Source organism: Mustela erminea, chromosome 14 (genome assembly GCF_009829155.1).
Source record: "Mustela erminea isolate mMusErm1 chromosome 14, mMusErm1.Pri, whole genome shotgun sequence".
Lineage (NCBI taxonomy): Eukaryota > Metazoa > Chordata > Mammalia > Carnivora > Mustelidae > Mustela > Mustela erminea.
In genome coordinates, this window is record NC_045627.1 from 44,747,787 (window position 1) to 44,760,966 (window position 13,180).

General features: G+C 54.6%; 1 protein-coding gene across 3 annotated transcripts in view; it reads left to right on the top strand.

Moving 5' to 3' along the window:
* Window positions 1-10,328, top strand: part of ANXA11 (annexin A11) — a 36,691-nt gene extending 26,363 nt beyond the window's left edge. For 2 of the 3 annotated variants that reach the window (XM_032312287.1, XM_032312288.1), the window contains exons 8-15: window positions 1,760-1,850; window positions 2,243-2,322; window positions 2,442-2,498; window positions 4,780-4,873; window positions 6,660-6,755; window positions 7,718-7,776; window positions 7,978-8,100; window positions 9,687-10,328. In XM_032312287.1, coding sequence (XP_032168178.1) covers window positions 1,760-1,850; window positions 2,243-2,322; window positions 2,442-2,498; window positions 4,780-4,873; window positions 6,660-6,755; window positions 7,718-7,776; window positions 7,978-8,100; window positions 9,687-9,746 — 660 coding nt within the window. In that variant the 3' untranslated portion in view covers window positions 9,747-10,328. Of the gene's footprint in view, window positions 1-1,759; window positions 1,851-2,242; window positions 2,323-2,441; window positions 2,499-4,779; window positions 4,874-6,659; window positions 6,820-6,850; window positions 7,683-7,717; window positions 7,777-7,977; window positions 8,101-9,686 lie in introns of those variants that run through there. The other variant, XM_032312290.1, reaches the window with a different exon arrangement.
* Window positions 10,329-13,180: the final 2,852 nt, after the last annotated feature.

Consider the following 13,180-nt stretch of genomic DNA (forward strand, 5'->3'; position numbering starts at 1 on the left):
TTGGTGACTTCCCTAAGAGGCAACACAGGTGTCATTCATTCATCATCAGGGAGCATCTGTGTCTGCCCGTCTCAGAAGCACAGTAGCAGCTGGGTGGTCGAGCTGGTGGTGACACAGAGATGGGAGCAGGCATATGAGGCCGTAGGTAGGACCATCCTCCTTCATTTAGGACTCTGCCTTAGCAAAAAGCAGAGACACTCGAGGGGTTTAAGGGAGACAGAGGTACAGAATCGGTTATGAGGATAGAGGTGAGTGGCCTGGCTTGAGCCAGGACAGGGACCCAAGCAGGATTTCTCCTGTCTCCGCTGCTTCCCGAGTGCCCGCTTCGTTCTCCCATCTGCTGGGGGTTAGAGGACCCCTAGGGACCCCACTCTGTTTAACTCTGTTTCAGCCACAGAAACAGCAAGCTGTCCCTCAGGCCAAATTCCACTAGAGGCCGACTCTGACAGGCCTGCTTAGGGTTTACAGTCTGTCGCCCAGGCCAGTCCCTTGTGGCCATACAGTCCTGTGGCTCCTAAGCCCCATAGCAGGTATCCTGTGGATGGGGCGGGGGGAAATCCCTGTGAACTGAGCAGATGTTCCTGAAGGAATCCATCATTTTTCAGAGGCTTGATAGGTACCATGACTCTTCCTGCCCCCCAGAGGAGAGGCAGAGAATTCAGTATGGAGCCTGGCGGGGGAGAGGCGCCTGCTGAGATCCTCAGACATGCCCTCTTCTAGGGAGGGGTCAGGAGGCAGGTGGGGACAGCACCCAGGGAGCGGCCCCCAGACCTGTACTGGGCCCAGCCGCCGCCTCTAGCTGGCTTCATGGGGTGGTGGTGGTTGTGGAGTATGGGAAACCACACAGGGCTGGGGTCACCTGTCACTGATGAGCGGTGTGTCCTTAAGCATGTGTAAAATGGGACTGCAGACTTGAGGCATGTGGTGAGTGATGAGCACGGTGGCCAGCAGAAGCTCTTTGCAAGCTCTGAGGCATCGAAGTTGTGCTCATCCTGAAAATAGCTTCCCCCGACTCTGCTTCCTACGTGACTGGCACTGTTCTAAGTGCTTCTCATGCCTAACATTTAACCCTCAGAGCTCGGAAGGAGGTAGGTGTTAGCTGCTCCCATTTAATGCACAAGGAACCTAAGGCACAGAGAGGTGGTCAGAGGCGCCCGATGTCACACAGCTAGTGAGCGGCAGGCTTACTATCCAAGCCGGCCAGCAGCCAGGCTTCCTATGTCCTCTGCCTTCTCCCCACTCCTGACGTGCTCCCCTCTCCCGGCCTCGTCGGGGCTGCCTCTTCTAGCTGTCTTCAGATGCTCCACAGTCCAGTCAGGACTCTCCTCTGTCCACACCTCTGCTCTGGCTTTATACCCAGGTTTCAGTTCTGTCTTGTCTCATTCATGAGCTGAACTTGGAATAAGACAGATCTGGGTCCACATTTCAACCCACCATTTATTGTGTGGCCTTGGATAAGTCACTACAGCTTTCTGATACTCCGTTTCCTTGTGGGGGAATGAGCGTGGTCCTTCACGTGACCTCTGGGCATCACCATGTCCCTGTCATACTCTGGTATTTTTGTGGGACTGGGGCAGTGGCGGGGCACTCGGGTGCCTCAGGCCCGACAGCAGCAGCAGCCCCACGGGGGGCGTGGGCCGGTGCTGGCCGCAGTGGCTGTTGGGGTTTGTGCTGTGGGGCATAGGGCACCTGCTGTCTTCCCTGTGTGCGGGTGAGGGAGCTCTAACAAGCTTGTGGTTTGTGTTCTCTGCCACCTCAGGGGGCTGGCACTGATGAAGCCTGCCTGATCGAGATCTTCGCCTCCCGCAGCAACGAGCACATCCAGGAATTAAGCAGAGCCTACAAAACAGGTTAGGCTGGTGCCCTCCCCTCAGTGCTCCACAGACTCCTGCTTTCTGGGCCTTGGCTACACCCTCTCCCTCGGCCTCTTAGACCTTCCTGGCCTTCTTATCACCTCATCTCCTGCCACCCCCAACACGTGGGGCTTTGATCCGAGACCCAGCCCTGCCTGCTGTTTGCACAGGGGGCAGGTAGCTAAGGTAACAGAGCACTAGTGGGAGGACCTCTTGGGTGTGGTTTGGGCTGAGCCTGACAGAGGTGGGGTCAGCCTGGAGGTCACAGTCCCCTTGTCCCTTGGAGGGCGGTGTGCACCTCCTCGCACCCAGGACTCCCGGGCCCTCCTCTTGCCAGCGTCTGCTGCTGATTGGCTGCCGGGCATGCCTTCCCTGTGTCTCCCTTTCAGAATTCAAAAAGAGCCTGGAGGAGGCCATCCGAAGCGACACGTCCGGGCACTTCCAGCGGCTCCTCATCTCTCTGTCTCAGGTGCCTTTCCCACGACAGAGCTTGGGGCTCAGAGCAGAGAGAGGCGGAAAAGGCTCGGGGACGGGGGAGGCACACAACTGCAAGGAGCAGCCTTGACCATGCCTCCTGCTTCCTTTCAGGGAAACCGTGATGAAAGCACCAACGTGGACATGACGGTGGTCCAGAGAGATGCCCAGGTGGGTGTCATGGTCCGGTGCCCCAGCTGGGCTTCCGGCGTCAGGGCACACCCCTGCTTTCTTGCTCCCTGAGGGAGGGGCTCTGGGGTGGAAAGAGCAACTGATCAGGAGTGGGTCTCAGACGCTGTCAGTCTCAGGTGGGCTCTGCTGCGTATCACCTGTGAGACCTTGGGTGTCCCCTCACCTCGGTCGGCTTCTGAGGCCCACTTCAGCGCGAACCTGGGAGATAGCTGTGACAGGAGTTGGTAGGTCATGGTGAGCGTGGCAGGTTTCATGTGACCTGGTTTTCTTCCTTTGTTCGGTTGCATGTCATTGTGTTTGCAGACAGGCAGACTTTACACTTGCCTCGTAGCTTTTGAAGGTCAGAGCCTAGGAACCAGCTGCTCATTAATTGTGCAGCCTTAGAGTTCTGCTGGTGTCTGCAGCCGGTCATGACCGCAGCTTAAAGGCAAAGGTCTCTCCAGTCCCCTCTGTCAGGTCGTCTGAGTGTCTCTCTAGAGGAGCTTGGGTTTCCCACTGATGAATTGGACCACAGCAATTGTGGCTAGAGTAGAGTCACAGCTTCTGGTGGGATGGAGCTGGCCAGCCCTCTCTCCCCCTTTGTCGCCCCTGCCAGCCCCAGCCCGGCATTCACCAGGAGCTGCCAGTGGTCTCTTTATCTCTGCTGTCTGTCAGGCTGAAGAGGACCTTTGAGGAGGGCTCTATTTTTAGGGCTGTAAAACAGCTGCTCTCTAGTCTGGTCCATTTCCTTTCCACATGGGGAAACCGAGGCTCAGAGAGGCTGACCCTTGTGCCTGGAGGAACCTGGAAGCAGGGACTGGACAAGGGCCCAGACTGCTGGCTTGTTCCATGTGTCCTGGCCTCACCCCAGATCCCCTCCTTCAGGGTCTGCCTTAACATCTCCCCTAGCTTGAGACATGTGCTCACATTTCTGGACTCAGGGCTGGGCATCTCCAGGCTCCCAGCTCTAGCCCTTGCCCCAGTGGAAATTTTCCTCTTCTGCTCTCCTGTCTGCTAGATAGGCCTGGCCATTCCCTGGCCGACACAGAAGCTGCCTCACTTTCAAGGTTTTGTGCCCACTTCTCTATCTTCTTAGTTACGGACCTTTTCCTGCCTCACCTTGACTTGTGGGATCTCTGAGCCCCTCCTCCCCTGGACATTGGTGCCTTGAGTTCCCAGAGCCTCTACCTGAGGCCTCTAGAGCACTTCTGGGCCATCTGGCATGAGGGGTTGGGAATCGACAAATATTGGGGTGCAAACTTGGAAAAATGTAACAGGCAAGTGCAGATTCTGCCCGTTTGCAAACATTATTATGGTATGTGCAGGGACACCCAGGGACATACAGGGAAAGTGGCTGCCACAAGCAGACCTACACCCACAGGTGCATTCTACTCATTGTCCTATTATTCATTGTTCCTCTTATAGATAGGGAAGCTTCTTATAAAGATTGGGAATTTTATATAGAAATCTGGATTTCTGGCAACTGTGGGTCTGTGCTCCTCTATTATAATAAAGTCTCCAGCAGAAGCGCCTCGGTGGCTCAGTGGGTTAAGCCGCTGCCTTCGGCTCAGGTCATGATTGCAGGGTCCTGGGATCGAGCCCCACATCAGGCTCTTCGCTCAGTGGGGAGCCTACTTGCTTCTCCCTCCCTCTCTGCCTACTTGTGATCTTTGTCTGTCAGATAAATAAATAAATAAATAAATTCTTTAAAAAAAAAGTCTCCAGCAGGTGCTAAGAAGCAATCGGCCTTCTGCGTGCTAAGCCTTCGTCCCCACCCCACCCACCAGCCTTACAACTGGCCTGCTTCCCTCATTTAAGTTACCCAGACAACCTTTGGGCTTTCAAGTTCGTGATCCTGAATCTAATCTGAACTTTGCATTTCAGAGGTGAGAAAGTGAGGCTCCAGGAGGATTGCTGGCACACCAGAGCCCCCCAGCAAGTTGGCAGCAGAGCTGGGACTCCAGCCCAGCCCTCGTTCTGTTGTCCCTCTTGTGCTGCTGCTCCCTTGCTGGGGGTTAAAGCTGTCCCTTGTCTGTCCCGGCCTCAGCCGGCCTCAGTTCTCCTGGACCTGAGTGTCCTCCCCACTACTCCTGCCTCAGAAGCCTGTGTTGCCTGGCGAGATGATGTGTGGATGGTATCTTGTTCTGTACTGTGCATGGAGCACAGCCAGAGCCCGGCATCCATTTCCTTCCCCGGTGGGCCTGCATGGCTGCCCTAGGTAACCTGGGCCTGGTCTCTGGGGTGAGGCCTGCATTGCATATCTGCCTTTCCCTCTGTGCAGGAGCTGTATGCAGCCGGGGAGAACCGCCTGGGAACAGATGAGTCCAAGTTCAATGCAATTCTATGCTCCCGGAGCCGGGCCCACCTGGTGGCAGGTAAGGTGGTCCCAGGTCCCAAGGGCCCGATAGATGAGGGCAAACAAGGTATAAAGGGGAGACAGCTAGCGGGAACACTTGGCAAACCCACTGCATGGGGCTTACTCCTCCCTAAAAGAGCCCCCTGGTGGGACTGGGTGGCTCAGTCATTAAGCTGCTGCCTTTGGCTCAGGTCATGACCCCAGGGTCCTGGGATGGAGTCCTGCATTGGGTTCCCTGCTTGGCGGAAGGCCTGTTTCTCCCTTTCCCATTTTCCCTGCTTGTGTTCCCTCTTTGTCTGTCTGTCTGTCAGATAAGTAAATAAAAAATCTTAGGAAAAAAAGAGCCCCCTGGTGGTGACATGAAAGGTCTTATCAGTGGGTTTCCAGACTTCTGTGCACTTATGGTTCTGGAGGGAAGCAGAGGAAGAGGTGAGAGAAGTGCAGTCTCCTGCTGGCTGGTGTCTTTATATACCACAGTGTGGAAATTAGAGTTGAGAGAGTCTTTAAGGGCACCTGATGTAACACTTTCCAAAGCGTGGTATACAAAAATCAGCATAACAATTGATTGTGCATTGTACAAAAGTATATTGTTTACTCATTCATTTGGAACCTATAAGCCAAGCTCTTGCCATAGGCCAGGTCCTGGAGTGGGTGTGGGGAAGCAGCAGGGCACCGCATTCTGGAATCGCTGCTCTCCTCAGGTTGACATTCTTGTTCTTAACAGAGATAGGGAATGGTGTGGGGTTCGGGGTGGTGCGGGGGTCAGGGATGGTGCTTGGGGTGGTTCTTGCTGAGATCATAACATTTGAGTTAAAAACATGATAGAGACGCATGTGCAAAGGCCCTGGGGCAGGGGTGGTGGGACTGAGATTTACAGCCACACATAGCAGCCTGGTGGGGGCCTGAGTGAACACCCAGCCCCCTGTTCTGTGCACGGACTAAGGCCAGAGCTAGAGTTAGCACACGGGTCTCCACTGGGCTATACCTGCCTCTCTAGGAGTCTGGAGTCCCACTGACATGGGTGCTTAACTTGTCCTTGGGTAGGCTCTGGGCGCCAGACGGGTGTTAGCTCATAGTCTGACTGAGAGCTAAGACAGATACATGGGATGATGGGGAAGGAATGTGGGCATGGACGGGAAGTGAAGGGATTTGAGAAGAGTGAAATTTCTGTCGGTGTGTGTGGAGGGGTGCTCATGGGGTGGTAAGGGACGACTCAGGTGAGCCAGGAGCTGACAGGAGTGGGGTGCGTGCGTGTCATGGGGTGAAGAGCCTGCCTAACTTGAGAGCTGGCGGGGGGGTGCCGGTCAGTGGGGCCACCTAGGGTACTGCAAGCTGAGGGGAGAAGTGGGTCTCGTAAGGCCAGGAGGCTTCCTCACTGCATGCCTATGTGTGTTTTCTCGGGTAGCCAAAACAAAGTACCACAGACCGAGTGACTTACGCAATAGATGCTCATTTTCTCGCTGTCCTGGGGGCTGGAATTCCAAGACCAAGGTGTCGGGGGGCAGAGGGGGGTTTCTTCTGAGGCCTCTCCTTGGCCTGCAGACGGCTGGCGTCTTGCTGTGTTCTGAAACGCTCTCTCCCCCGTGTTTGCATCCTTGATGTTTCCGTGTGTGATCAGGTCTCTTCTTCTAAGGACACTGGTCAGATTGGATTAGGGCCCATGCAAAGGGCCTCATTGTGACTTAACCACCTCTTTAAAGGGTGTAGGTACATTCTGAGGTGTAGTGTGGGGGTTAGGACGTCACCCCATGACTCTGGGGGGACAGAATTCAGTCTGTCACTTGTCCCTTCTCTCTTTCCACTAGTCTTCAACGAGTATCAGCGGATGACCGGCCGAGACATCGAGAAGAGCATCTGCCGGGAGATGTCTGGGGACCTGGAGCAGGGCATGCTGGCCGTGGGTAGGTGCCCGGGCCCGCCTTGCCGCCGGCCCCCCCGTGGCTGTTGTGCGTTGTCTGTTTGCAGGGCGCTCCCCCTTCTCTGACTGCAAGGCGAGCGAGCACATGATCCACGATTGCTAAACTCTGGGCTGAAGCGGTGGGAAAGCAGCCTGCTTCCCGGCTCGCAGCATGGCCGTACCTCCCGCAGCCCCGCACGGTCCTGTTTATATTTCAGGCGCAGCTCTGGGGAAGGGAGCTGCCGTGTGGGCACCAGTGGGACGGCAGCCAGCTGCTCTCCCGGAGGAAGATGACTCACATCCTGCCAAGTTTCCTCTAAAAATACATCCCTGCAGGCATTTGTCAGATGTTTGTGATGGAAACACGTGGAAAGATTTTTACTTGCAACAGCAGAACAGGCCCTTGCTCAGGAAAGCTGGCTTGGCTCCCAGAACCGCAGAGTGCCCCTTGCCGTGCCCGCGCCCAGTGCAGCGGGGTCCAACCCACTCCATGGCCACCCACCTGCCCAGGCCTCGCAGCCTCTCCATGCCCTGGGGGGCTGTCACAATCTGCCTGTCTTTAGCTGTGCTTTCCTTGGAGCCTTCTGGCCGGGGCAGATGGCAAGTCCTCCCCATTTCCTTGTGTGTCCACCGTGACACAGGGATCGTGGCCGGAGACATTCGTGCCACTTGCCCATCCTTCCTTCGTGAGGGTCCCAGCCCCTAGGTTGCCTCACGTGCCAGTATCCCTACTCGGCTCCCTTCACCACAGTGTTGCCTGGAAGGAGGTAGAGGTTCGGGTCTGGGCTCTATGTTTCTATTCCAGAGAGCCAGAACCAGGAGCACAGACAACTGAGCCTGGAGGAGAATGAGAAGCGGAAGGTGAAGGTGTCCCCCGCGGCCTCGCACAAGGACACCCGTTCTCTCCGTGGCACCTTGGACGGAGAGTTTCTGCAGATGGAGTGACGCTCTGTTTCTCTGTTCTAGTGAAATGTCTCAAGAATACTCCAGCCTTCTTTGCTGAAAGGCTCAACAAGGCCATGAGGGTACGTGTCTCCCACGTGCATGGGTCTGGGCGGAGGAAGGGAGGGGGGTGTCTCACCTTCCTCCCCATGACCGGGACCTTGCTTGGGGCAGAAGGCACGAGGAGAGCCAGCCCTCAGCCAAGAGGACAGAGAGGGCCCCCAGGCAGGAAGGTGGCACAGTAAGGAAGCTCATGGCTTACGCCCTTGGTGGACTCTCTTCAGGGAATGGGAACGAAGGACCGGACCCTGATTCGCATCATGGTGTCTCGCAGTGAGATCGACCTCCTGGACATCAGAATGGAGTATAAGCGGCTGTACGGCAAGTCGCTGTATCACGACATCTCGGTATGGCCCTCACGGGGACGAGCGGGCTGCCTCCTGTGGACCTCCCTGGCCTCCCCTTTGTCCCCTCGTACCTGCCTGCTCGGAACCCTGGCCACCCGCCTTGGCCCCTGGTGTGCATGGGCATCCTGCCTGTGGGCTTTGCGCTTGCTCTCTCCAAACTCTCCTGGTTTGTCCAGTTGCCCCCAGATTCTTAGAAGCTCCTGAGAGCAGGCTGGGTGTTAACCCCGCTGGTGCCCCTGCCCTACCTCTCCAGCACCCCCCTCCTGCTGCTCAGTAAACAGAAGTGGGGGGGAGTCCCTACACCAGCCTTGGAGAAAATGCCGGGCCTCCCCACATTGGTACTCAGTCACCCTGTGAGTCTGTGACCCACTGGTGAGGACTCCCATCCTGAGGTGACAAGTCTTCTGTCACCTGGTCACACGGCAGAGACAGCCCTGGGAGCATGAAAGCACTAGGGCTCTGGGGTCATGCGGCCTGGGGTCCAGTCTGGCTCTTCTCACTTGCTGTGTGGCCTGACCATCCTTCCCGAACCCCAGTTCCATCATCCCCAAGACAGGGATAGCAGTTCAGGAAGTCTGAAGGAGGAGAGGGTCCTGTCAGGCACCTGGTGTGACATGTGTTATGCTTTTGTAACCATGCGCCGGAGCCAGCCTGACAGTAAATTCCTTCTGACCATTAAGTTCTTGAATCCAGAGCCACCACAACCAGCTTGTGACTTCAGGCTCCCTCAGATCTGATGTTGGGCCTGTCACCAAGAACAGCCCATCTCCATTTTTCTGGCTATAACCTGTTGCTTTGGAAAGTAGAGGATCCTTAATTATGCACAAAGTGGCTACCGTGTGCCCGTGGGCTCCTGGAAGGAGCCATAGGCCTCGCCTTTGGGGAGGGACGTGGTGGAAGGAAATGGTCAGACGTTAGCCAGATGCAGGGTGCCTGGTTGGCCGAGTCGGTAGAGTGTGCGACTCTTGATCTTGGGATCATGAGTTTAAGCCCATGTTGGGCACGGAGCTTACTTTAAAAATAAGTAAGTAAAAAATAAAATTAATATTTAAAATAATTTTTTAAAAAGAAGTTAGCTAAGTGCGTTCTGCGCTTCTTCTAATGGGAGTGCAGCAGTGTGAGGTGGAAGAGAGGTCGGTGGGTGCTGGGACGCCCAGGTGACAGTGGTGTGCCCTATGTCATGCTCCAGGGCACGTGTAGTAAGTACCATGTCACATAGAGCCTCAGTCCAGTGCAGTGAAGATGCTGGGGAAAGGTCACCAAGAGTTAGCCCCAAGTGAGGGGTTTGGGTGGGCTGTTTTAAATTTTGCATGTTTATTTTTCAAATTCTGACTTTGATCATCGGGGTGAGTGCACCTGTCTTTTCTCAGCAGGGGCTTGGGGAGGCCAAACCCCATGCTCTGCACTAGCTTTAGGCCGCCGCAAGGCTGCGTGCGTGAGCCTCTCCCACCCCGGGACCAGCACGGGCTACGGGGTGGGATATGGGGGGGAGTCCCTGCAGCAGCACTTGGGGCAGAAGAAAATCAGGAGCTAGGAGGCCAGAACTGGCCACAGCTCGCTAATGTTGTCCTTGTTTCTGTGACCAGGGAGACACTTCGGGGGATTACCAGAAGATTCTGCTGAAGATCTGTGGAGGCAATGACTGAGCTGTAACCAGTGGCTCCCACTTCTGTCCACCTGCCAGTGATAGCGATGCTAGGAAAAGGTCAAAATAATGTCCATCTGTTTCTAACAAATCCACAAAGGAGCCCCCCAGGTGTACCAGGGCAGCCCGTCCATCGTTAGAGCCTTGGCCCGTCCTCCACCTCCGCCCTCCTCTCCTGCTCCGTGTATCATGCTTGTGCTGTAGGACCTGGATCCCTCTCTCAGGGCGCCTTTTCCTCCCCAGCCCTCACGGCCGCTTGCTGCGAAAGTAGATGTTTTATTTCTTGACCCATGCAGTCAGTCCCTTTAGCTTGTGGCTGAGACTCTTGGCCTCCTATTAGTCATGTAATTTTATATTTTTATTTGGAGACACCTTTTTTTTTTTTTTTTAATAGTCCTTGCCAGGCAGATGCATACAAGTCTCTGCTGCATACACATTTTGAGTGAAAGGCTGCGGGGAGCGCTGTGTCCGCGGCAAGGAGTAAAAGGGAAGACCTTTAACAGTAATCTTAGCGTCTGGTGAGAATGTGTCACCAGCTTTGTTATTGCCAAACTCACTCCGTAGAGTTTTCTTAGGAAAGAGAGAAAAAGAAGAAGAAAAAGGCCAGAAAGTCATCTGTTTCTCCTTCCATGCAAAACCAGGAGAACAAAGCCAGCTCCTGGCCAGTGACAGGGTTTCTTGTAATTTGGAATGTGCCTTAAACCTGAATGTTAATAGCCAAAAACTTTCTAAATTAAAGTCAGCCAGCTCTGGAACATTTTGGAAATGTTTCCCTGGTGCCAGCTTGTCGTCTTCTGCCTCATGATTCTGCCTGTAGCTCAGGGTTCTGGCCTTAATAGCCAGTGAAAATTTATACAACTTTAAGTAGAAACTTATGCTCAGGAAACTGTGAGCATAGGTAATTTACAGAGGCCTGGGTTTTAAGTAATGAGAAGGGAGGTTCCTGAAATCCCTGCTCAGGGCCCAGATGCTAGAGGTGTGTGGTGATCAGACGTGGGTGTGGTGTAATCCACACAAGGTGGGAAGAGTGCAGCCCTTCATCCGGGTCCTGGAGAGGCACAGGCAGGAGGGCACGTGCATGACTCCTGGGCTAGACCTCTTGGCTGGGTGCTGGAGAGGAGGGTGGGGACAACCCAGAGATGCACAAGACTGGTGCCTCCCTGAGGGACCCTTTGGTCTCAGAAGGTGCTCCTGACTGTGGTCCTGGTGGGCCTTTGGCCCCTTGGTTGGTGGTGGGTAGGAGAGGGTGAGTCCGGAAGGGGTGGAATTTCTAGACATCATTTTTCTGTCCAGAAGCCTGGAGCTCGCCTCGCTGGCCAGGGTTCTCCACTCACTCCCTTTCTGACCTCCCTTGTTGTTGGGAGTTTAGAAAGGAGAGAATTCAGGGACCGAGGTGGGAGATTGAGCCAGCTGGGCGCTGGCAGGGGCCCCAAGGAATGGCCTGTCCCCAGAGTAGGTGTCTGCCTGCAGTGCCCCCCTCACTCTCCCCTGGTCATAGTGAGAGGAGAGGATGGCCCACGGGGCACAGGGCAGCCAGGAGCTAGACCCTGTCCTGCTTCACCTACACCCACCTGCCTGAGCCGGAGAAGTTGCCTTGGGCACCGGATTCAGTGGTCGGCCCTGCTCTTTGCTTCAGGTCCCCCTGCCCCCATGTCTGCAGCCTCTCAAACAACACCCAGCATACTTGGCTGAGGTGCTTCTCGGCTAGGGCAGGCCTCTTGCTCTTGGGTGCCTGGTAGCGTGAACCAATTGGCGTGACACAACTTGCCACAAACTCAGGTGGACCCCGGCTGCCTCCACCCCCGGCCTACATTCAGCCCCCCTCTAGGGAGATGTTGTGTGACATTCCTTCGCCTCCTCTCACCAGAGGTTGCAACCTGGTGTCCAGCAGGCAGTTTCTGACTGTTCATGCATTTACTTTGGTCGCCAAAGAGTCTTTTCAGACATTTGAATTTATTGCCAACATGTAGGTATTGAGAGATGTTACATTTTTTTAAAAAATCTGAAATTCTGGCTTCTCTTTAAAAACTAAATTCTGGCAACCCTGCAGACCGGGAGCTGCTGGAGCCAGGTCGCAGCTGCCCTCTTGAAGCATACGTTCTGTTTTGCCACAGGCCCTGCCAGTCCCCGTTGCATGTTCCTCTTTGGCCCTAGTAGGGCTTGGAGTTGGAGACCCCGGCCCACACACTTGGGGACCATCTCTGTTCTCCCTGGCCCAGATCTTGGTTTCTCTTTACCTTTCTGTCCCCCAGTCTACCCTCTTGGTCATGCCCATGGGACCCAACCCATAATAAGGATAGGCTAGAGGACAGCATGAACTCTGAGTTCTCTCCAGAGCCAAAGGCATTTACTGCCTTCTAAGGTCAATGGGAGGTTATTAACTCTGTTGGTTATGCTCAGGACCAAGAAGATGGGGAGGGAGACCTTCAGCCTTACAGGACATCTTTCTGGGAGAGGACTGCACTGGGTGGCGGTGGTGGTGGTACTACTGTTTTACATCCTGGAGTGTTAGTCAAGACCAGTTCTTGCTACACATCTAATATCACTTCCAGAAGTACTAGAGGATGAGATACCAGGGGAATTCAGCCCTGAGTGAATTCTCAGCAGCTGTGGGGCGTTGGATGGAACAGTGTGTTGGGGGCAGGACCTAGACTAGGATGATGCAGATGAGTCACTTGTCTTGGTTGTTCTGCTCCCGGCTTGGAGAGAGGGATTTGAAGGATAAACCTCTGTAAATGCCCATGATCAGAGCAACAGCTGGGTGACTCTGCCACGTCTCTCCTCTCGCTTTGGCAAGGAGTTAGAGCTCTAGCTTAGGACGTAGCCCCTTCTGTTTGCTGCCGGTTCCTCCCTGCCCTGGCTGATAAGTGGAGTCAGACTTGGGAACAGAAACCAAGCTAAATCATCACAGATGTCTTTCCCAGCTCAGTAACAGTTTATATTTTCACCCCGTCAAACCTGAGAGCTCTCTCTGGCTCTCTCTTCCTCTAAGAGACCGGGACGTCATTACTCAGTCCTCTACCTGGCCCTTTACAGAGACCCTCTCAGTTAAAGATGGAGTCAGTGAAGCCCTCAGCTCTATAAGGGACTCCTGGCCCTCAGCCGGCACTCCTTGGAAAGCTCTCCTTAGCCCAGCCCTGGTGCCCATTCTGAACCTGGTTCCTTCCAACAGTAAGAGTTGACATTGTCCCGAAGCAGAAAGAGTCTGGGAGTCAAGCTCCTGTCCTGATCTCAGGTCAGCCACTGGTGTGCTCTGTGATCCTGAAAGTGTCCCTTCTTTGGGCCTTTGTTGTCCTTTTGTAAAATGAAAGACTAGATCAGAGCTTCTTGAACTTGAATGTAGTCAGCAAAAATGGTGAAGTAAGGACCTCCAAAAGTGTACCTCCTACACAAAAGCAACAAAAAAGATGGTGAGAAATGTCAGAATCAACTCTA